At 34.4% G+C, this 22,851-nt stretch overlaps 1 protein-coding gene across 1 annotated transcript; it reads right to left on the bottom strand.

Moving 5' to 3' along the window:
* Window positions 1-1,520: 1,520 nt before the first annotated feature.
* LOC147299573 (Photosystem II 5 kD protein) lies at window positions 1,521-2,082 on the bottom strand. The gene has a single exon (XM_086230136.1). It carries the CDS (start codon window positions 1,989-1,991, stop codon window positions 1,656-1,658), a length of 336 nt encoding a protein of 111 aa, XP_086086262.1. The 5' UTR covers window positions 1,992-2,082; the 3' UTR covers window positions 1,521-1,655.
* Window positions 2,083-22,851: the final 20,769 nt, after the last annotated feature.

Here is a 22,851-nt window from a genome sequence, read left to right as displayed (position 1 = left end):
TAAAAAATCCAAATTTTCATATCATGTTCATATATTGAAGAATCTGTTGTGCTTGGTATGAATCGGTGTCATGGGTTGATGAGCTTGAAGTTTGAGCTGTCTTTTTCATGAATGACTGATTGTCTTGTTTTTGAAAGTTGTACAATGGGGTAAGAAGCTGCCACTTAGTTTAGGACTTAGTGATTGAGTTTGTGTGCTGTATGCTCCCTTTGTATTGAACCTCCTCTATAGTGGATTGCCCGGTCAGCTAAAAAAGACCCCCAGTTTTTACCCTTTATGGTTTTTCTGGGTGAACATCTTGTATGCCTACGTCTCCGTTTTGTGTTGTTATGTTTACTGACTCATTCAACTTTTAAACACAAATCTACATTGAATTTATATGCTTGATATTGATATATGTTATATGAAACTGTTTAGCAAATCATACACCAATATAATTGTGGATAACACTGGGATGCCTACTGTAATGGGTTCTCTGAGTGTATAGGTTGTCACTGGATTCTTTGGTGTGTTTGATTTGTATTAATTATAAAAGCTATTTTTAATTTACAAGTGTCAATCTGTGTCTTCAGATTTTTGCCACTGTGTCGTCAGAGTTCTGTTTGTTTGATTAGTCTATGAGTAATCACATAAACAAAAAATTGGGGTCCGATTAATGACTGGTTTTAATTAAGTTAAATAGGTAGATAAATCACCTGATACAAACTTTAACTATGTTTCCTCGCTTCTTAGATTGTAGTGATTTCTTGCCGGACAGCTTTCGTGCTTCCAACAGGAGCTTTGGCAGACCTGCAACTTACCGCTCGATCCAAACAAGTGAGGAATTCTCCATCATTATTCTTTGACCAGACTAGCAGTTTCAATTCGTATAAACCCAAATTTGGCCATTGTAAATTGAGATAAGTTCCACTTCCACAAAGCTTTATGTAATTTCAGTTGTGCTAATTTTGTCTATGTAGTTTTCGATCGGTTACAATTCGAGAACACATCTATAATTTCGTCAGTTTGTTCGATGAAAATAGCATGTAACGGAGTTAACAATGTCTTCAAGTTGCAACTGTTAGAAAATTATAGGTACAAATTAATACAATTAAACTTATAAGAACCTTAGCGAAAGATGACCCGAACTACATGAACAAAAAACGTAATTTGACCTTAGTGAAACTTGATTATTAGTCAGAATGTCACCTGGATTTGATCTTTCTTGGCCAGAAGTTTTCTACATAGTAAAAGTTTATGAGGGAAGTGGAGTGGGAATCTTGGGCGGATTTCAGAAACCATTTAAGGTGGCTAGGAAGCTCTGGCACATTGCTAGAGCCATGGTCATTCCATAAACACTAATAACCATGTGGCTTTAGTTGAGGGAATTCAAGAAATTAAGCTCCTGAATTTGGTGTTTACTGGACTAAAATAGTGATTTCAAACCAAGGGACAATATCTTATATGGTTTATAGCAACATAATTAAGCAAAATAAAATATAATCTCATATGAATTGGTCAAGAATTTATAGAAGAGAAGAGGAAGAAAGCAGATTAATAAGATTGTCCCAAGAAAAAGATACAAATTAAGAGCCTAGACACAGCTTCTACAATTATATTACAACCACCAATGAACATTGAGTGAATCAATGATATATAGTGATCTCTGAGGTCTCTCAGTTGCGGCAGATACGAGCAGTAGGCATTGTGACACAAACAGGAGCATACTTGGCCTTGGCTTCTGGAGTCCCACGCTTAGGCTCATCAGCCAAGGCAGCCTTGGCTAGGGAGCATGCAGCCACAGCTGCAGCAGCAAACATCAGATCCCTCCTCCCACTGCTACTCTCTTCCTTGCTGCTCTTGTTCATTTCCAAACTGCCCTTTTCTCCTTCTGGGGCTCTTGAGGCCTTGGCCACTATGAGGTTCCGGCGGCTGCTTGTTGTTGATGAAGTTGAAGGTTTGGTTATGGTTGAGGTCAGGAATGAGGCTGTCATGGTGGTCATGGATGCCATCTCTGCAATGTGGTTTATCTTTTTTGGTTGTGCTTTCCTTTTTATTTTTGCCTCTCAATTCTCGATCTCACATGCACTGCCTTATGTGTAGGAGAGAATGTGCTGCTAATTGGAACAAGTGAACAACACCACCCTCATCCATTTCCTTATCAACAGAAATGTTCTCACAAATGGGTTGTTGCCACGTGTTTTGGTTTATCTTGCTGAGAAACCTCTTCACTCTTCAGCAACAAAACCAACTAATTATGAATTTTCCGGGATAATTATTACAAGCCTCAATTACATTTTGCCTGCACGAATTATATAGCTTTTTCAATTTGATGAGAATTAAATTTTCAATTTCATACACATCGTTTGCTTTATATTGCAATGTTATATACCGTCAACATCTTCATTAGTTTCTCCGTGAATTACTGACATAGCTTGATTATGGTGATGTGGATAAACCATTTTATGCTATTTCACTAGGATTAAGAAGAAATCTCAGATTAAGGAGTGAATTAAATCACACTCTAATTATAGGATTAACCCATATAACCAGAATGTGACTAAGGAAAATAAATAAATAGAAATAAACTTCTTAATTTCATTATATAACAAAACCTGAGTCAAGTTTAATTTAAAAAAATAAGTTGTACTTCTGTAGTTTACAACACTCACAGTTTAAAAAATAAATAAATGCTACTTCGACTCGGTTCATGCCTAATCATCATAACTACTCCTGGTTCGCTCCATACTATCTCTCGTCATAGTACTTGCAAAGTCTATGAGGGGGTGAGTTCTAACCAACGACTCAGTATGGACATTAAACCATATCATACCAAATTAATTATACTGAAGTTCAGTGAAAACATACAACATGGAGCAGATAATATATATATTTATATATATATGATGCTAACTATCATTTAAAACCCACTACACAATGTAATTTCATGATCTTGACCGTTTATTTTTTAGGCTCTCATTCAAAGATTATCTTTAGAAAAAAGTAACAAAATCGGAAATCGTTTAGCCAACTATTAGTAAGCTAATTGTGCTCATGTAAATGGACAAACACAAGTTTTTCAATAAAAAATGAAATGATTGTAATGATAATCGAATGGCTAAATGATTTCAGATTTGGTTGATTTTTTGCAAGGTTAATCTTTGAATGGAGACCTAAAATATGAATTGTTTGAATTATGAGAACATATTGTGTAGTGGGCCCAAAATAGTGGTTAGTATTGTATTATCTTACTAACTAGTTAGCTCTAGAGCATTTTTTGTATATATATATATATATATAAGGTAATAATATTATTGATGCATGAATATTATGCTGCACTTCTTTATTTTTAACTCATTTTCCCCTTTTGCTAGTCATTTTGTTGTAACGGTTGGTCGCCAGTCGGCATAGCCATTGTGCACATGGACTTCCTCGATGCTAGTCCTTACAACAATTAGACTCAACTACGCAAAAGCCTTAAATAACAAATTTAAATCCCAATCCTTACTCGCCACCGTAACCTCTATTCTCAATGAATCATATTTCGATCACGTTCAAATAAATGCACATAATTATATATAATAAATAATTAATTAATATTATACTCAAGTAATTATGATAATTCATATAAGTCATGTATTAGCACACATGTCGTATTTTTAACAGAGATTTAATAAAATCAAATTTGCAGTCAAAGGTTCTCCAGATCCCCTTACCTAAACTTGTGCTTAAAAAATACTTAACTCTAAAAGACTCCTCAGCTGATTCAGTTGTTTCATCATTCACATTCTCATCAAATTGTTTTATTTCTATAAACCTTACGTATTTTTACGAAAAATAGGATCTATTTCTATTTCAAGTGCAATCTCTTTAGCTAAAATCAAAGCAGATTCAAATCCATTTTCCTATACTTTTCAAAGAAAGAAATCAAACCTTTTAATTGGTGTATGGCAACATCAATATGCATATCTTTGGATTGCAAGTTTTTACTAACAGAGTTAATAGCAAATAATATGTCATACCAAATAATCATGCCCAATAAAAATTCAAAGTTTTCAATCTCATATGTTGATAATGTTTCAGCTTCACTTTTTGATATAGGATCTAAGTCACTAAGCTTTGCTACTTGGAGTAAAGCATATCTAATTTGTGGAGCTTGATATCTTATTGCTTTGACACTTGCTATACGACTTTCCCAACGTATTTGTGACAATGCTTTAACAATTAAACTAGTTACATAATCTTCAAAAAATTTCCACCGCTTAAATGAAGAAGAAAATAATTTATATACACGTTGTAACACTCCAAAAAATGTTTTAGCTTTAGAACAAGAATTGGCTATGTCACAAAGTACAAGATTAAGACTATGACAACCACATGGAGTGTAAAATTCTCTTGGATTTATTTCTAACAATCTTTTTTGTACTCGATTTTTCCCTTTCATGTTAGATCCATTATCATATCCTTGTCATCTTATGTCATTAATATTAAGTTCAAGATTTGTTATTTCACTTATAAGTTCATCAAAAAGTCCTTTTCCTCATGTATCATCTACTTTTAAAAATCCTAAAAAGAATTCTTCTATAGTTATTGGACTTTTTGAAAGATCCACACAACGTAATATAAGAGACATTTGTTCATGATGACTTATATCTGGTGTGCAATCAAGTATAACTGAAAATATTTTGCCTCTTTAACTTTTTAAAGAGTTTCAATTTTAATTGCACATGCTAACATGTTTATCAATTCATTTTGTATGTTATGACCAAGATAATGATTATGAACATCACCAATTTTTATACGTTCAAGATGTTCTTCCATTGTTGGATCAAATTATGCAATTGTTTCGATAAAGCTTAAAAAAATTCCATTATTTTCTTGATATATCTTCTCATTTTTTCCACGAAATGCCAAACTGTTTTTAGCAAGATTTCTTAATAATACTTTTTTCCAATGCTCTTTCTCTTTGTTAATGTGTTCTTGTAATTTTTTATCAATTGTTTTATTTTTTTCCAATCTTAACTCTAAATCAATCCAACTACCCATATTAGTCACATGTTCAATACTTGCTTCATGACTTCTTAGCTTTTCACTAAGATTTTTCCAATCTTTACATCCTTCATTAGCCAATTGACTAGGGGTAGGCACGGTACGGTATGGTACGGTATGAGCCCCATATCGATACCATATCGAAATTTTTATTCGGTACGGTATCGGTACGGTATGGACATTTTTAAAACTAGTACCATACCATACCAGTGTTCTATGAATTCGGTATGGTTCGGTATGGTTTCGGTATATACCAACATTTTAAACTTTTTTTTTTGTCAAAAAACCAATATTTAACAACCAAAAAGAAATACTTTTTCCCAACCAAAAGATAAAACAAAACCCAACTTGTACGTTCCTTTCATTTCTGTTGTGAACTATGACCGATGGTATTGATCCTTAATTAACCATCAAACGACTAATTAAGCACATATATAATTCTAACCCAATTCATCATCAACCAGTGTAAACACAGAATTAGAAAAGAAAGCAACTGATCATAAATCATACACCATTCTATATATATATATATATATATCAATGCCAAAGAAACTACAACAATGACAAAAGGAAGAGTAAAACTGTAAAACACAAGAGCAACTCAGACCCAAGTATAGAAAGCATGATAATGAAATATATATTAAATAATTAAATTAAAAATATATCGGTACGGTACGGTATTTCACGGTATTGAAAGTTTCATACCTATACCATACCGATTTAGACTCGGTACGGTACGGTATCGGTACGGTATATAATCGGTATTATTTTTCGGTATAACATTGACACAGTACGGTATGGTACGGGTTTGGTTTCGGTATTTCGGTAGTAAATACCCACCCCTACAATTGACTTCTACTAGTCTTTGAATTAAATAGCTTACAACAAAAACAATATACTCTATCCAACTCTTTTGAATAAACTAGCCATGATCTTTCACGTTTTTCTTCATTTGGTAATTTTCGATTGTAATGTCTTGTAGAGAAATGTCTAGAGTTTTCATTGTTAGGAAAATTGAATTCAAAGTCTTTAATGGGACCTCTTTCCGCTAATAAATTTCTTATGTTTGTATTGATGTTTTTCCATTGGCAAGGATCATAAATATTTGTTACATCTTCATTTGGTTCTTGACCTAGTTGTTGGCTTGGTTCTTGGTGTGGTTCTTGACTTGGTTCTTGGTTTGGTTTTTCAATTGGCTCTTGATTTGGTTCTTTACTTGGTTCTTGATTTGGGTATTGGCTTGGTTCTTTATTGTTAATAACAAACTTATCAAGAGCTCCTTTTTGAGATTGAATTAGTTTTTCTATTTTTTTTTTCTTAAGTTTTTCATATCTAGATTCAAATTTCCTACTAGACATAGTTGATATTTATACTAATAATTAAACAAGTGACAAACAAAAACTAATGAAATACAAGAACAATAAAACCTTGCTCAACTGTAATTTCCACAAGTTAATGACTCTGCAATTTCAACAAGTAAATGGGTCTGCAATTTGGAAGAAAAAAATCTTGATTAGTATAAAAAATCATATCATTACACATTTACACACCAATTTTGAACAACCAAAAACCAAAAATCGAATGACAAATATCAAAAATTAGCAAAAACTTACCAGTTATCCAATGAGGCAATGAGTCTTGACTATTGAGTTTGAACTTTGAAGATTAAGAGTTGAGACTATTAGAGAATAGAGACGAGAGAGACTGAGAGACTGAGAGTCAGAGGGACAAAGAGAATAGAGAAGACTAGAAGAGATTAAGAGATTAAGAGAAGAGAGAGAGAGAGAGAGACGAGAGCTTGAGAGTCTAATGGGAATAAGGAATAGACAACAAGTTACAAATGTAGAGAGAGAAGAAAGCTTGAGAGTCTAATTGAAATAAGGAATAGACAACAAGTTACAAATGTGAGTCTAATGCTTAATTGTAGGCGTGCAACTGTGCAAGTGCTACAATCACTCAATCAACATTAATTGTAGAGGTGCCGTGTGCAACATTAATTATAGGCATAAGGCATGTAGGCTATTAGGCTAGTAAGCTTAAATTAGGCCTAATTTTTTTTTTTTTTTTCATAGAGAAAAGGATGGAGGCTTTTAGGCTTCCATAGTTCCATAATTTCCATTATAAATTTTTTTTTTCAATAGTAGAGTAGTAGACTATCAGACTATGTGAGGCCTTTCAAAATTTGTGGCCCTAGGCCTGTGCCTTGGTCGCCTTGGGCCTTAGCCGACACTGGTTCCATGTACTTACAAGATGTGGATACTCGACGTAATCAAATTGGAAGAAACACATACGTTAGTGAGAACGTTGTTCGAGAAGGTTTTCCAATATTTCATGGACAAGATAGTAACAAGGGTGCCATAACAGATATATGTCTTAACCATTCTCTGTGGGAACGGGCACACTGTTCAATTTTGTTTAATTTTCATGAGGTTGATCCATATGTCAGGTAACTCAATCTGCACTCAGTTTATAAACTTGAAAATTCTTGGACAACAATATCTGGGTTGGTGCATTTTAGTCATTGTCATTATCCATGTTTTATTTTCCCTGCATTATATATGTTTCAATGAACATCGAGCTAGTGTTTGTGCTGCTCTTAGAAGGCAAAGAATAACTCAGTTTGAGACAGATACCCATGTTGACAATACATTCACTCAGTATTTCAAGCAGCGAGTACGTATAAGTAAACCTTGACCATAATATCTGGATTTGACATAAATTAATGTTGAATAAGAAAAATTCGACTATATATGTATCATTGAGTGTTTTTTTTTTTTTTAATCTTAGATTACCCAAGAACATGAGGTTGGTGATCATGAGGTCCATGTTGACCTCGTCACATTGTCAATTGGTTCTAGTGAATGGGCTACTCGGTATAAGAGCTTTCTTGTAAATGGATTTCGATTTAGAATCAAAGAAGTGGACATCCGCAAGAAGAATCAAAATAGTGGCATATTTGTAGTTGCAGATACGAATAGCTATGCTAGTGCAAAGGATCGCAATCCAAGAGTTGGTCCTGTGGACTATTATGGTGTCCTTACTGATATCCTAAAACTAAAGTATGAAGATGGTCGCAAGGTTGTCCTATTTTACTGTGAATGGGTTGACACAACATTTGGGGTTAAAAGTGATGAGTTTGGCTTCACCTTGGTCAACTTTAATCGCCTTTTACAAACTACTGACACATTTGTGCCTGCTTTTAATGCTATGCAGGTTTTCTATGTTGGTGATCGTAAGGATATGCCTTGGAAAGTGGCAATGAAAACACAGGCGCGAGACCTATATGACATGAACACCATCAGTTTGGGTGATGATTGTGGTCAACAAAGATTGGACAATGCTTAGTCAACAGACTCTGGGATTCATCCAAGACTTGACATTGATGGCATAACAATCGACCGCCCTCTAACCCCACCTCATGAGAAAGAGTGACAAACCTCTTGGATCTAGCTACAATTCATTTACTCAGACATTAATTGTTGATTACTCACACTTACTTGTGGTGAGGCTCAATCTATTTTCTGCATAACTCACAGAGTATAACTCAGTTTGCTCTTTATTGATATGTGAAACTATGCTATATATGATGGTTCACCCAAGACGTTAAGGACATGAAGTCTTTGGACTGACTTTGTGAAGCACTAGAATCATTGAATAAATTAAGCATTTTTTGGACATTTGGTTAGTCATTTCTACAAGCTTGTACAACAACCAGTTGTTACCTTATGAACATACTTTGTGAACCTACGCTACCAATTTGGCAGCTATATATAAATCTAAAATGAATGCATTCAATGGTTTTGAACCTCATGTCTTTTATCTTAATATTTGATTAAGTCCTATTATGTTCTTCAACTACCTAATCTGAATGCAGCTTGGAATTGATGGTGGCAAGATAATTCGATAGTTTAAATTATCCATGAAATATAATTTGTTCACCAGACTTACTAACCATTAATTTTGTGATGAGTTTTACTAATGTGTCCATGGATAAAAGGTTTTGGATCCCTGCTGCATATTAGATATGTTTTTCCCGCTATGAGCAGTCAAAGGGATATGATATGAAATGACACTAGATTCCTACTTTATGCTATTAGGGAATCTTGTATCACGTATTAGGTACTTTGATTCAACACCACACTCAAGTAGATTTAGTTGAAAATTACAAACACTAGCCACTAGAACTTTTAAAATATCTAGATATCAAGGCATATGCCTATGCAAATGACCATGTGTATATAATGCTTGAAACTGATAATAGCAGCACAATCGTGTGCTTATACCAGAGCCAGTTGTAGCATAACCTCCTTGCTTGTTTTGAGAATGCCTCACAAAGTCATAAGAACACCTATAAACCTCCATGCTTACCGCAAACCGTGGTTCGATGATCCTTGCTACGAAACGCCTCCAGAAGATGCATGTTCCCAAACTGGCTCCAACCAAAACCCAACGGTTGAGCTTGGCTTTTTCAAGAGAGACATGGTGAACATGTGGACTGCTACTCACAGGTTATGAATGAGATACCCCAACAATGGGACTGGTGAGTTAAATTTTTGTGCACCCCCCTTAATCCATTACCAAATTTGTTAGTTAACAGGTCTTTTGTTATTTGTTAGCAAAAATATGCCTACTAAAGATGCATGTTAAAGGGAAAGGCATTAGACAGCCTGAGCATGAGCTAGATGATACTGCTTATTATGCTCCCCCTCCAATCAACCTGATGCGGGAGGAAACCTTTCATAAAGACATCAGAGCTGGACCGTCCAATGAAAATGTAGGCATTAACAATAAGATTGCGCAAGCCCTACCAACAAGCTAGCAATGGCGACAGTCAATATAACTTGTATGTACCTGGCACATATGAGTTTTGGGGGACTCCCTCGCATGATAAAAATTGGCTAGACTAGTCATCTTCTATCATAAGTGCCCATGTATAATCAAGACAATTTACTGGATGTATAAGCTCATGAATGATCAATATACTGACATGAGACTCACTTAATTAAGTTTCCATGTTGTTGTATCCAAGATTGGCATGTTGGTCTTAATACTTAAACTATAACATCCTCTATCTAACGCTCTGCATGTTAAAATATAACTTCTAAACATGTATGACATTAAATTACAGTTTAAATTAACCTCAATATTAGCAACGTGCATTTTCTTTATTATATTAATAAAGGAAAACAAACATCCAACAACACATAGTTTGGCAAGTCTGGCCCCATGTGGCCTTGGAGTAAACAAAATCAAATTGCCAAGTATAACATTAATGGCATTAATTTAATTTCAAACGCATGCATGAGCAATTATCCACTAGTTCAATAAAGATCAAGCAACTATGATATTATAGCTAATGAGTGTTTTTTGGCAAGAGCGTCACTTGGTACGTAGCTATGTTGCAGTCTTGTATGGGTAGTGGAAGTGTATGACTTATGTATGATTTTATTGTTTGTAGTATTTTTTTTTTAACCATGATTTTGTTGTTTGTGTTTAGATTAGTGAAGAGGGGTGATTTTTTTTAACCATGATTAATCACGGGGCAATATGATCAGAAGGAGAAAGTAGATAGATTAGGAGAGTTAAAAAAATTATTTTGTGAATTTAAAAAGAGTCAGAATGGATAAGTGTGAAAAAATTTCATTGCCTCCTGTTGAAAAATATATCATATGATTTTTTTCCATTCTCGCCTGTGTGAAAATTTTCCTCCAGAAATCACCCACAGGGTCATTGAGTTTTAGAGGAATTCGTCTCAAATCAATTGGAAAGAGCCATCTTGTTGGCTAGCCCAGTTGATGTTCAACCATAAGTGTGGTTTTCTAAATAACAAGTATTAGGCTAGTTAAAAAAGAGGGAAACGTTTCCCAATTTCCTGCTTGGTGAAAGCATTAAGATTTTTTACTTGGAGATTTGTGTATGGGATCCCATGTCCCAAGGTCAATTGTTAGAAATTACCACTACCAAAAGTTGGGGATTAGACAAGTAAGTGACTATTAGTATAAATTAGGGGATAGGATATTGATTCATTTACAAGTGTGCAAGTTTCATTCACTTTCACTGCTTTCTTAAAACACTATACCTTCAACTGGAGATTGAGAGAAAGAGGGAGTTTTCAATTTTCATCTGTAGATTTCGAATTCCACACCCTTAACATCATTACAATGGTAGCTGTGATACTCAGCAGATATGGCAGTACATGATATTTATATTTGATAGCTTCTATGAGTGTTATACTGTTATACATTTGGAATATTGTTTGCTTTAACGATATGTATTTTTAGTTTGAATGTTTAGATTTCTTTAGTTACTGCTATGTTGATCTTTACTAATTTGCTACATTATATACTCTGAAATTTTCAAATCATAGAGGTTGTGCTATGAACATAGCTGAATGACCCAAATTGGTAGTATATGTGGCCCATATAGCTTATAGGCTGCTGTGTGTATTATTTCCACCACTTGTGATGCCATTTAATGTCAAACTTTATTTTGCAGATGAAATAGAAATATATGTAGAAGGGTAAATATCATCACAAATTATGCATATGCAACCTTATGAAAGACTTTATTGTGTTGTTTAGACTATTATAAACATAAACCATAGTCATGTTTTCACTGTCTGAAACAAGAAGCTTCATACATCTTTCTAACTTAAGTCAGAGAATTTTGTGCAAATTAATTTGAAAGGCTGGAAGAGAGATGTATAATACTTTATTACTCGTGACAGATTTGTTAAATTATTTATGGATAATTTGGAAACTTTGTTGACAGGCAAGATGAGTAACTCACACACTGATGGACTTGAAGACATTGATACGACATTGGGCCATGGGGAGGAAGAACAATTGGTGGTGAGAAATGGGAATGAGAATGATCACATGACTGACCAATCTGTCGTTTATGAAGTGGACAATGCAAATGTTGAAGTCCAAGCTGCTGCTAATAAAGAAGTAGATACACAGGGCATTGCAAGAGTTGCTTCTGTTGCAGACATCCGAGCACGGAGGGGACAAAATCGACATAATTGAGCCATAGAGAGGCCGGAGCTCATGAGGGGAAAGCATCACATACGATCATAGCTTCCCCTTGGGGGACCCTGGTTGGATTTGAAAATAGTAAGTAAAATACTTAATAATAAAGTCAGTGATAAAACAGTTCATAAAGATTTACCAACAAACCAATATAAAAGTTTAATTGTTGAAGTCCACGAAATCTTTGATGATGAGCATGCAACTTCTTTAAAACATGAAATCTCAAAAAATCATTACCTGATGATCGATCACTAACGGCCAACTACACTTACCACATCCACACTCGATAATGTAGCGAGAGTATCATTTACCATGGTAGTACCCCTCGAGCCTAGTCTCCCTTCAAGGACAAATCGACTAGCTATTTCGTACTTACCTCTTCCGGAAGTTTATGAGATTGAAACCCAAGATCATCGTTTTTCGTGATCCTTTACTCTCATATCATTATTAACAATAACAACAAATCCAAGCAACAATGCATATAAAAGCGATGCAGAGTTCACAAGCAGCATATTTATTATTATACATACATGCACAAAATAGTCTTAATAGTCAGGGTGTGAGAATCCCCCTACTTGGTGTCCAAGCTTAACCTTTGTGCACTTTCATAGCACTAATGTCCTTAAATCCTTCTCTGGGAAACTGGAAATCCAAATCCGACTGAATACCGACTTTAGTCAAACGGTAATTTCAACAGAGTTTCAGCATGACCTTTCCTTTCGGTCATGTCTTCTCAGAAAACCCCAGAAACTAGTCTACTAAGACTAAGTCTCTGTATTTTTGGGACTTAGGGTTTCTACTTAAAATCCGGTTTTATTTATAAGTTTAAAAATTAACCAATTAAAATCTAACAACATGACCAGGTCAATACATGGGAGACTGGAAGAACAGTCTCAGTATCCTTAGCCGACAGAGCAACAGCAGTCGATACTAACCTCGACATCACGTTTTCGGTTACTTTAATATGGTGGCCTCAATCCATTTATTAGATTGATTAATTAACGAGTGACTAGTCATGCAAGCAAAGTAATTTAATTCAACTTAAACTTTAACTCCATGCTTCTTAGTAAAACTATTTCTTTTTAGTAATAGCAATTCTATAATCTAATTTAATTTATATAATTAATTAATTATAATTAATCCAAATTTAATCAATTAATTACGTAAATAAATCTAACTTAAGACATGATTTAATTAATCTAATAAATTCAACTTAATTAATTAATCATACATAAAAACCTTAAAGAGAAAGTAAAGATTAAATACATGGTTGTAGACCTCCTTAGCTTAATCTCCACAAAATAGAATTGCTAAAACAGAAATTAAAGCCTAATAAGTAATTAACCTCAAAATAAAATAATTTAACTGAGTTTAAGAGTTTTACCCAAAGATCTTACCAAGGTGAGCAGAAAATTGGCAGAGTTTCCCCACAAATTGCCAAAATTATTTGTTTAAAATGTTCTTAGGTGTAAAATCTTTAAGGGCACCCAAGAAGACAACCCAAAGAAATATTTTAAACTTAAAAGACTCCCAACACCTGGTTTGTCTCAAGAAAATTTTGGAAAAATTACAAAATTTTCAGCTGAAGGTGTGAAGTGGAAAGGAGGGGGTAGTTCTTTATTTATAAACTTGAAAAAGTGGGAAAAAATTGTATATTTTTGATGTGAGATAAAGGAAAAACTGAAACGGGTTTGGGGGAGAAAAACGAGTCGAGGCGCTAGTCGGCGTGTGAGAGAAAACGAAGCGAGCGGACTGATCCGCGTGTGGCTGGGCGGATCGGAAAGAAACGACATGTCGCACGGCGACGTGCGGTCCAGATGCGGTGTCGTCCACATTGTTCACGGGTCAGGGGTCTGGATTTCGCTTACACTGGAAGCTTCATGTAAGTGTGCACACGCTAGGCCACGTTCTAGAGCGTCGAATCATGTGCGAAGAACGGCCAAAATTGTGCCACGTCAACAATCCGCGTGAATTTCTAATTTCTGGATTTTTTTTTCTATTTTCTTTTATTTTTTCCAACTTCAAAAATCCACCAAAAATACATCTGAGCTCCGAAAACATTATTTTGATTTCCATAATTTTTGTGAAAAATCCAACTTCTTTCAATAAAATTCCGAAAAATCAAATAATAATTTAAAACAATTATACAACTTTTGAAAATCCGTAATTCCTTCTTCTGAACTCTGATTTCGACGAACCAAACGTCGTTATTCTGAGAAAAATGAGCTCTACGCCTCCAAAGTCTCATCGTAGTCACTTGGACTATAGAAAAATTCATCAACTCGAAGAATAAAATCAAATTCTATTTAAAAAAATCAAAAAATAAAAATACGGTAAATTCTAAGGTCTCACAATAAAAGTCATATGCACCTACATCAAGAGAGACATCTACTCTCCCTTTCAATCATGCTTAGATTGTGTAGTTAAAAAACTTATCAAAGTTTACGAAAATGGTCTAATGGCGCCCATTCGTCCAAGACACCCTTTGTCGTGTGCCAAACCTGGACCTAGGAGATTTGAGACATAGCAGCCACCACGTTAATGGATTAAATTTTAAAAACAAAATATTTTTTTTTGTGACTTAGAAATTTGTTTTTTTCTTTTCCATTAATGTTAAGGCTAAAACTCAAACTTCCAACAAATAAATAATTGGAAATAAGTGCACAGGAAAACAAAGAAATAATTGTGAACCAAGTTTAAGGCTTGACAGCCTAATTCTTTATTATGAAATAGGCCCAACACTAAACACAAATAATAAAATAAGTGAATAGAAATAATGATCAGTCATCAAGCAAGAGGGTTTCCTTTGAAAAAGAGGAAACTTGAAGGAATATGATGATTTCTTGGGATTGAAACCTCACATTTACACTCCAGAACGTTGGAACTCACTCAACTAAAACTATGCTTCCTTCCTTCTTTCTCTTGGTCGCAGGTCAGAGGAGAGGATTTCCTCTGATGGTTCTACACTATCCAGCCCAACTGGGTTTTGTCGAGAGAAAAGAGAGGGAGAGTTGATGAGGAACTTTCTGTGGTTTCTTAGAAGTGTATGTGGGTTTGATTTAAGAGGGAGAGAGAGTGCAGTGTTTGAGCACTCTGAAGGAAACGAGGAGTTTCAAGGTAGCGTGTGCTATGTTTTGGCGTGTGTATGCTGGTGATGAGTGGCTAAAACACTCAACAGTTCTCCTCTTCTAAGCTTGGCTAAAGTTTCCAATACCCATGTGATTATACCCTATAAGCATAGCTTTATCCTAATTGAGAAGCCCTAGCTGATCTATGGGTTTTTAAAAATTATTTTCTTTCAAATAAAAACCTTAAAAAGTCAGCCCAACCATTTAAAATAAAGGGCTGCATAACATGTATACATAACCTCTTGTGCCGTGACACCCTTGGGCTATATATACATGTGTATACTTTTTTTATATAACAAGCTATATTTTAAATACAACAAATTTAAGGTTTTTCCTTAAATTAAAAAAAAAAAACATTTCAAAACTCCATAATCTTCCAAATTGGCTTCCCTAATTAGTTTAAAGATATACAATCCGAAATCAAGAGGTTAAGAGTGTAGGATTGAGTTCTTGTATCAACAACTAAGTGATCACTCGATTTTCTAAGTCTTGAGCTTTGGTTTCTTTTTCTAAAAAATAAGCAAGCATAAATCAAAACCAAATAAAGAACCACCCACACAAAATAGGCAACAATTAACACAAAAATAAGATAAGTATAGCACTTGGTCAAAAAAAAAGATAAGTATAGCACAACAACTTGTAACCCTAGCTCTTTACAAGTTCCAAAAGTAGTACGAGAGCTAACTAACTTACTCTAGGGTTAGTAGCTTTACAAAACACAAAGTGTACCAAAGACCTCACATTCTCTCCCCCTTAGAAAGTTTCTTCCCGAAACTTCCAATTTCAAAAACAAAAGGGGATCTCAACAAAAGAGTAGTAAAGGGATTTACAACAACAAAAAGTTTCCAAAAAGAGGCACACAACCTAAACAACCAGTTCTAACCGAACAAGAGCGAAGTTAAAGTGAAGGGCCAGGCGGATTACGGTCACTTGGGGCAATACCCTTGTCCTTGGGAAGTAGCTTATCCTCCCAATCCATGACAAGGAATACCATGTTGTCAAAGTGAAGAGGTCGGTATCGCTTCCTCACCTTCTCCTCAATCTCCTTGTTCAACCTAATGACAAACATGAATACCTTATCGAACTCACTCAAAGACCTGTTAGGTAAACCTCTAGCTATTGCATCAAATTTTCCAGCATACACTGCCATCCTATCGTGTCCTTGAGGCAAGTCCTGCAGCATGGTCAACTCATCTACATACTCATGAGATCTAGGATCATCCACAGGGTTAGGATAATAGTGGTGATAATCAGTGATGGGAAAAACGTGCTCCTCGCCATTGCCTTCTAAACCCCAAGTAGACACGAGAATGATGGGGAATCTATGTCCAACAGTACAAAAGTCTCTTTCCCCATATTGATCTTCCAACCACTCATTATCATCAAACTACTCATTCTCACCCAAACTCCAAAGATCATCATCCAAATGTCTTGAAATGCAAGAACTTTCTCCAACTTCCCATTCTCCTTGCATTTCAAAATCATTAAGATCATAGACTTGGTTATATCCACCATTCTTAAATCTCACCGAATTCATGTCATTCCCATCATCACTAATCACTCTTTCCACAAATCCTAATTCTCCTCTCGGCCACACAGGCTCATCAGCTGGGAAGGTTTCCCATGGACTGTCATATCCTTCTTCCCCATACCATATCCCAAGGTTCTCAGTCTCGGGCTCATCAACAGGTTGTTCATATTCCAGCTCATCCAAGGGCTCTTCCTCAGTTTCCCCATCTTCATACAACCCTTCAAAGATATCAGCATCCTCTTACATTCTCATGCCTTCTTCAATTGCATTCGTTGCATCTCTCTCATCCATCTCCCTAAGGATTTCCTCTCTTGCCTGCACTCACCTTCACTAAGGAAGTCGCTATGGTAAGACCTTGTTAGAGAGCTAAATGAAAGGAATTACAATGGCTCATATCTTTGAAATTGTTTTATAAAACAACAAGTGAGGATGTATCTAATACGTGAAAAGCATTGAATTTCAGGCAGGGGGATTTATCCTACATTCCTGACTATGGACCTTGTGTGTGTTTGCGTTTTTAAATTATTTTAACATGCTATGTTTGTATGATGGGTTTGAAAGTTAAGGTAGCCTCGTCGGTGACCTTGGGTTCAAGTCTCCAAACCTTATAGAAGAATTAATCAGTAGATTATGAGGAGTTTAGCCAAGCTAATACGTGGCTACATGGGTTTGTGCGAAACAGGGACCCATGATTGATTAGGTGGCAGTGATACGGTATCTCAATTGCAAGTTCCTATTTCTGTTTACCATGACACTTTCACTATGGATGCTATTTCTTTTAATAGCTGGCCATAGTTGTACCTAACGTGTATCGACCATCATGTATGAATGATTTGCTATGAATTGCATATTTATAATCATATTGTTGTACAGTTGAGTCATAAATTTTTTAAAAAGATTTTAGAGCAAATTTTTAAAGAATTTTTTTTGGATGATTTAAGGATCCGTAAGAAAATGAGTTCCACTATGATTTACACTAAAAAAGTTTTGTGGTTTTCAAACTAGCCAGGGTCCCCTGAGAGGAAGCTATGATCGTATGAGATGCTTATCCCCTACATTGTTTTTGTGTTCCTTGTTTATTGAATATTTTTATAGGTACGAGCATGTGAAAAGACGAACTTGGACGAGGGTCGAGCAGAGTAACATCTTGAGACTTATCAATTTCCTGGATTCAATTAGTGTTGTTATTTAATTGATATCTCGTGTCGAGTATGTTTTGTTGATTTTCCTCCATTGATTGGAGATGGTTTTGAGTTATTTACTTTGATTATACGTTTGCATGGCTTTGAAATCTTTATTCTATATTTGTCATGTATTTTCAATTTATTTAATTCTTCAAGATTGCAATGAACTACCTTAACTTTGAGGGTTGGTTTTATAAAGAAATTTTTACTTATGTTTCCGCTATTCATTTATTATCTCTGATCCAATACGTACTATCAAATCAAATGGTTTAACCTGTCTTGGGTTTCTTGGGAGATTAATACTTGATTTAGTGGTATTAATACCTTAGGGCATTCAAGGTGGGTGCCACTGTTGCATACCTGGGGTTTGGGGTGTGACACTATGCATCCTCATTCGTCTCGAATTCATCTTTTTTCTTGTCACGTCACAGAGAAATCATTCAGTAACTGGTGTTCCTAGTGTCCAACAAACGACAACTTAGTCAAAAGTTAAGTTCAACAAGATCTTATCATACCCCTTCCTTTAAGGTCACACGTCCTTAAAAGACTCTAGGAAATTAGTTTAGAACAAGTCAAACCTAAGTATTATCCAAGTATCTTAATTAATTAGCATAATCTCTAAAATAAGCCACTAATTAATCAAGGTTGAATAATAACTTAAATTCAACGTAATCTTTACAATAGAAACATACTAAGCCTAACATACCATTAGCCTTTAATTAAATCCCTAAATTAAGGTTACAACTAAGCATGCTTAATTAATAAATAAATCCAACTTACTTAACAAAACATGCAAATCTAAAATTAAAGCCTAAAAATAAATCAAAAAGGTTAAAACACTTACTCGGTTGTAGACCTCTTTAGCTATACTCCAACTAAGCTCTACAACTTAGGACTTCTTCAAGAGAAGACTTCAAAATATTTTACTAAAAGAGAGATTCTAAAAAATATGAGCTTGCTCCAGAATTGAAAGAATAATAATTTTTTTAGAGAGAGAAAGGGAAACCAAAGTTAGAGTGAGAAGCTCTCAAACTCTATTTGGTGGTACAAGTGAAAATGAGGTACAAGTGTCTTTATTTATAGGCACAAGAGGGTGAGAAGAAGTTGTAAGTTTTCAATGTGGGACAAAATGCACTACAACTTAGCTGAAACAAAGAGAGGGAAACGAACTGGGTTAGGGAGGGAAAACGAATCACAAATCCAAGTTTTCTGTGAGACAATACGGGCGAAATCGGCGAGTAGAAGGGTTGCGGGTCAAAAGGTCAATGCGCGGGTCAAAGCGACCCATCCGGTTGTAACCGGATCTCAAAAGAAATCGACGGCCAAGATTAAAACATCTTCAATGATGTTGTGTAGCTGAGATTAAAAGAGGCATGCTTCAGTATAAGGCGGCGCATTACAGCCTTTTGTGTGCATGCTGGGTCAGCGCCCACTGGGCAACGCGTCAGGCAAATGGCAGCACGCCACGTGGGGGGGGGTGTCTGCCTAGTCAGCGTCCATTTTTTTTTCTCTTCTTTTTCCTTTTTTTTTTTTTTTCTAATTTCTCCAACTTTGGAAATTCACAAAAAATATATAGCTTAGAACTCCACACAACTAAACTCTAAAACCAAAATCAAGGTCTTAGTTAGTTAAAACGAACTTAAGGAAATTTCTAATTCCTTTAAACAAACTTTAAGAACTAAGTTGAAAAGCTTAAGTAACAAAATTACTATAAGCTTAAAATTCGGGGTACGATACTGCATCACTATCAAGAGGAGGATACTTATGTGGAGGTTTGAAATCATCGTCCATATATCAATAAACCACAGTTCAGAAATACTCATCCATATAAAAATTGAAAATATAACTCTTTTATAAATCCGTTCAATAAATCATACTCAAATCATGAAAACTGCTTGATCGATTTTGTTTTCAAGAAACTGGAAATTTATTAATAAAACTTCTAAAATAATGCCAGAAATAATTTTCATAAGCTATCCATATGAAAATCATATACCACAACCATGAACTCAAATCTCATTCCTTAACTCAAATCAAAGTAAAAAGTTTATTTAAATAAATGATTTATAAACTCATGCAAATTAAAGATTTCCAGAATATCTCATAAATCCTCTCAAACTTATGCACGCTTTTTGAATGAAAATTTTTCTATGCATGTAAAATTATCGAGACTTCCAAAAGTGTCATGTCAAAACCATAATTAAACATTTATCTCTTTATGACTATAAACCTCAACTCACAAATAATAATTTCTCAAATAAAACTCATGATATGAAATATGAGTTAATTCATGAATTCATAAAAACATTTATAAAACAAAGTCCACTCACTGTACACTGAGCTATGCCCAATCCTTTTTGGGATTCGTTTCCATCTCACGATTCAACACTTGTTCGCCACTTATTGTAGCCGAGAGATGAAGCTCTATCGACCTTAGCTGAAGCTTATCCGAGAGTCAATTCGATATTGATAAAGCGTTCGTTCATGGCCCGATTCCCAATTCGGTTTCTCCAAGTACTTTCAAACCACCTGGGTCGACCATTCCGCCGCCGAAATCACCGAAAAACATCGAAGGTCCATCGGAAAACCTCAAGCTTCTTATCTTCGATTTGCCGTTGTGGGTGGTTGTTGAGGCAAGGTGATTGCACAAGATGGATGGGCTCGATGAAAGGAAAAGATCTTGGGTGGTTTGGAGTCTCGTCGTTGCCAGAAATGAGAGATCGTCGGTGGGGTGGTTAGATTGGTTTCGCATCGCTGCGTCATTGTGGCTGGTCGGATGAGTTATCTGAGACCCTCAGGAGAAAGGTGTTGTCGAGAGCTTTTCAACGACACTAAGATCGCCGTAATCGGAGATTGGATGAAAGAGATATGGCCAATCAAAGTAGCTAGAAATAAGAGGAGAGAAATTAATATATAGGAGAAAGAGAAGTGTGCACACACGGGGAGAAGAAGACTAGTTGGGCTGGTTTTTAAATTATCTAAACCACAAACTTACCATAATGTCCATCAACTTTATTTGCTCATAATTTTGTCTATGTAACTCCGATTCATGATCTCTTTTCGCCTACGCGCTTGTGAGTTCAAGCTCTATCCAACCATGCCAATATTGTAATTTTTAAAATACTTTTCAATTTAATTCATTTGGAAACTCAAACTTTTCTATTAAATTCATAAACATTCTTATTCTTAAATAATTCACCCATCAACACTTTGGGTTCGAAAAAAATGTCCCAAAAATTCATGTGGCTCCTCTCGACTTGTACCATTATTCTTTCGCCTCAACTTCAAACTTTGAGTTCCCAAAATTTTCACTTTACTTTATATGTTTCCAAAAAATCTCCAAACTTTATTATTGCCTCCAAATTGAATTTAGAAAAAACTTTTATGTGTCCTACAACTCAACTTTCATAATGCTTCTTAAGTCCAAATTTCCAGTGAAATTTAGGTCGGGCCGTTACAAAAACAATAATGTTATATAAAAATTGACTAAGGTCCAAAAATATTAGCCAGACGTTTTCTATTTCAAAAATTCCATAATATTATCCTAAAATTAATGACATTTAAATCATAATATTATCATATTATATAATCCTAATATTATTATATTATATTATCCTAATATTATTATATTATATTTTTCTAATATTATCATATTATCCTAAAATCCTATACCTAAACCCTAATACCTCAAGTCTTATTTTTGCACATGATTTGTCGACTTTATGTTAGATTTTATCCACATTCAAATGTACTAATTCTACCATATCATTTTTTGGAGCGTTAGTTTTTAGCATTGTTATAATGTATCAAATATATCTTAGTGTTTGATTATGCAAATGTTTAAATGAATCACATAATAGAAGCACAAAATATTTAAATTAATTCATATTAATATCTAAACGGGTACTATCTTCAAAAATTTTAAATTAAAGAATATAAAAAATAATATATCTTGAATAATTTTTTTTACTAAAAAATGTAAAATTAAAGATGTCCTAATGAATATTGTCTTCCATAATTTTTAAAATTAATTTATGTTAATTCTCTTAATTTTAAAAGATAATATGAGCCAAAATTCAAAAAACTACATGAGGGTGGGGTCCATTTTTTGGACCTTATCCTAAAAATATGGACTTGAGTACAAATCTAAATAACTATACGATTTTAGTCTGAATGACAATTCAAAATTTGACCTACACCTAATTTTCTCTTTATTTTATGTTGTTTTCATGTCGTTCTAGATTTACTGCCAATTGTACTTCTCATATTGTATAATTTATGAAATTTACCATTTTTATGCATTTCATATTAAAAATATTTAAAAATATTTAATATTGGACTTATATTAAAGCCTCATTAAAATAATGACATTGGTATAATTTTCATAAATAATTATGTTATAAATTATAAATTAAAGGTCACTTAATCATAATTAGGTACAATAAAATAACTCTCAAAATCACTGTAGTTACAATACGTATCACTCTCACTCTCAACACTATTTATATTAGCATCAGGCTACTTTTACACTAAAAAATCACCATTGCTCTCATAAATCATAGATCATTGTGGAAGGCCTAATAGAGTTGGTTGTCTGATCAAGGTGTTTTTTTTTTTTGGATTTTGTTTCGTTTTTAACTTTTAATCAGGTTTTTTAGGTTTAAATGAATGATTTTTTAGTAAATGATAAATAACTATATTATATACTCCTAATGTTAAATCAACCCACATAATGTTTTGAAATGTTAAAAATGTCCACACAATGATAAATAAGCTCATGTTTTTTATTTTTTATTTTAAATAGAGGTGTTAAAATTGACGAAAAAAAAGTAGGCGCAATAATGGGATGTTAGTTACTATTTAATAGTAGCTCTCAGTGACAAAAAGTAACAGTCATTGTTACTGTTGAAATTAGGGTGAATGTGATTTTATAAGCTTAAATTTTTGTG

This window comes from Dryas octopetala, chromosome 1, assembly GCF_963921425.1.
Source record: "Dryas octopetala chromosome 1, drDryOcto1.1, whole genome shotgun sequence".
Lineage (NCBI taxonomy): Eukaryota > Viridiplantae > Streptophyta > Magnoliopsida > Rosales > Rosaceae > Dryas > Dryas octopetala.
The sequence above is the reverse complement of the archived record's forward strand: the minus strand, read 5'-3'. Positions and strand labels throughout refer to the sequence as shown.

What these genes read in the sequence shown, in the direction of transcription:
- LOC147299573 (XM_086230136.1), bottom strand. Translation starts at nt 1,991, where the DNA reads ATGGCATCCATGACCACCATGACAGCCTCATTCCTGACCTCAACCATA.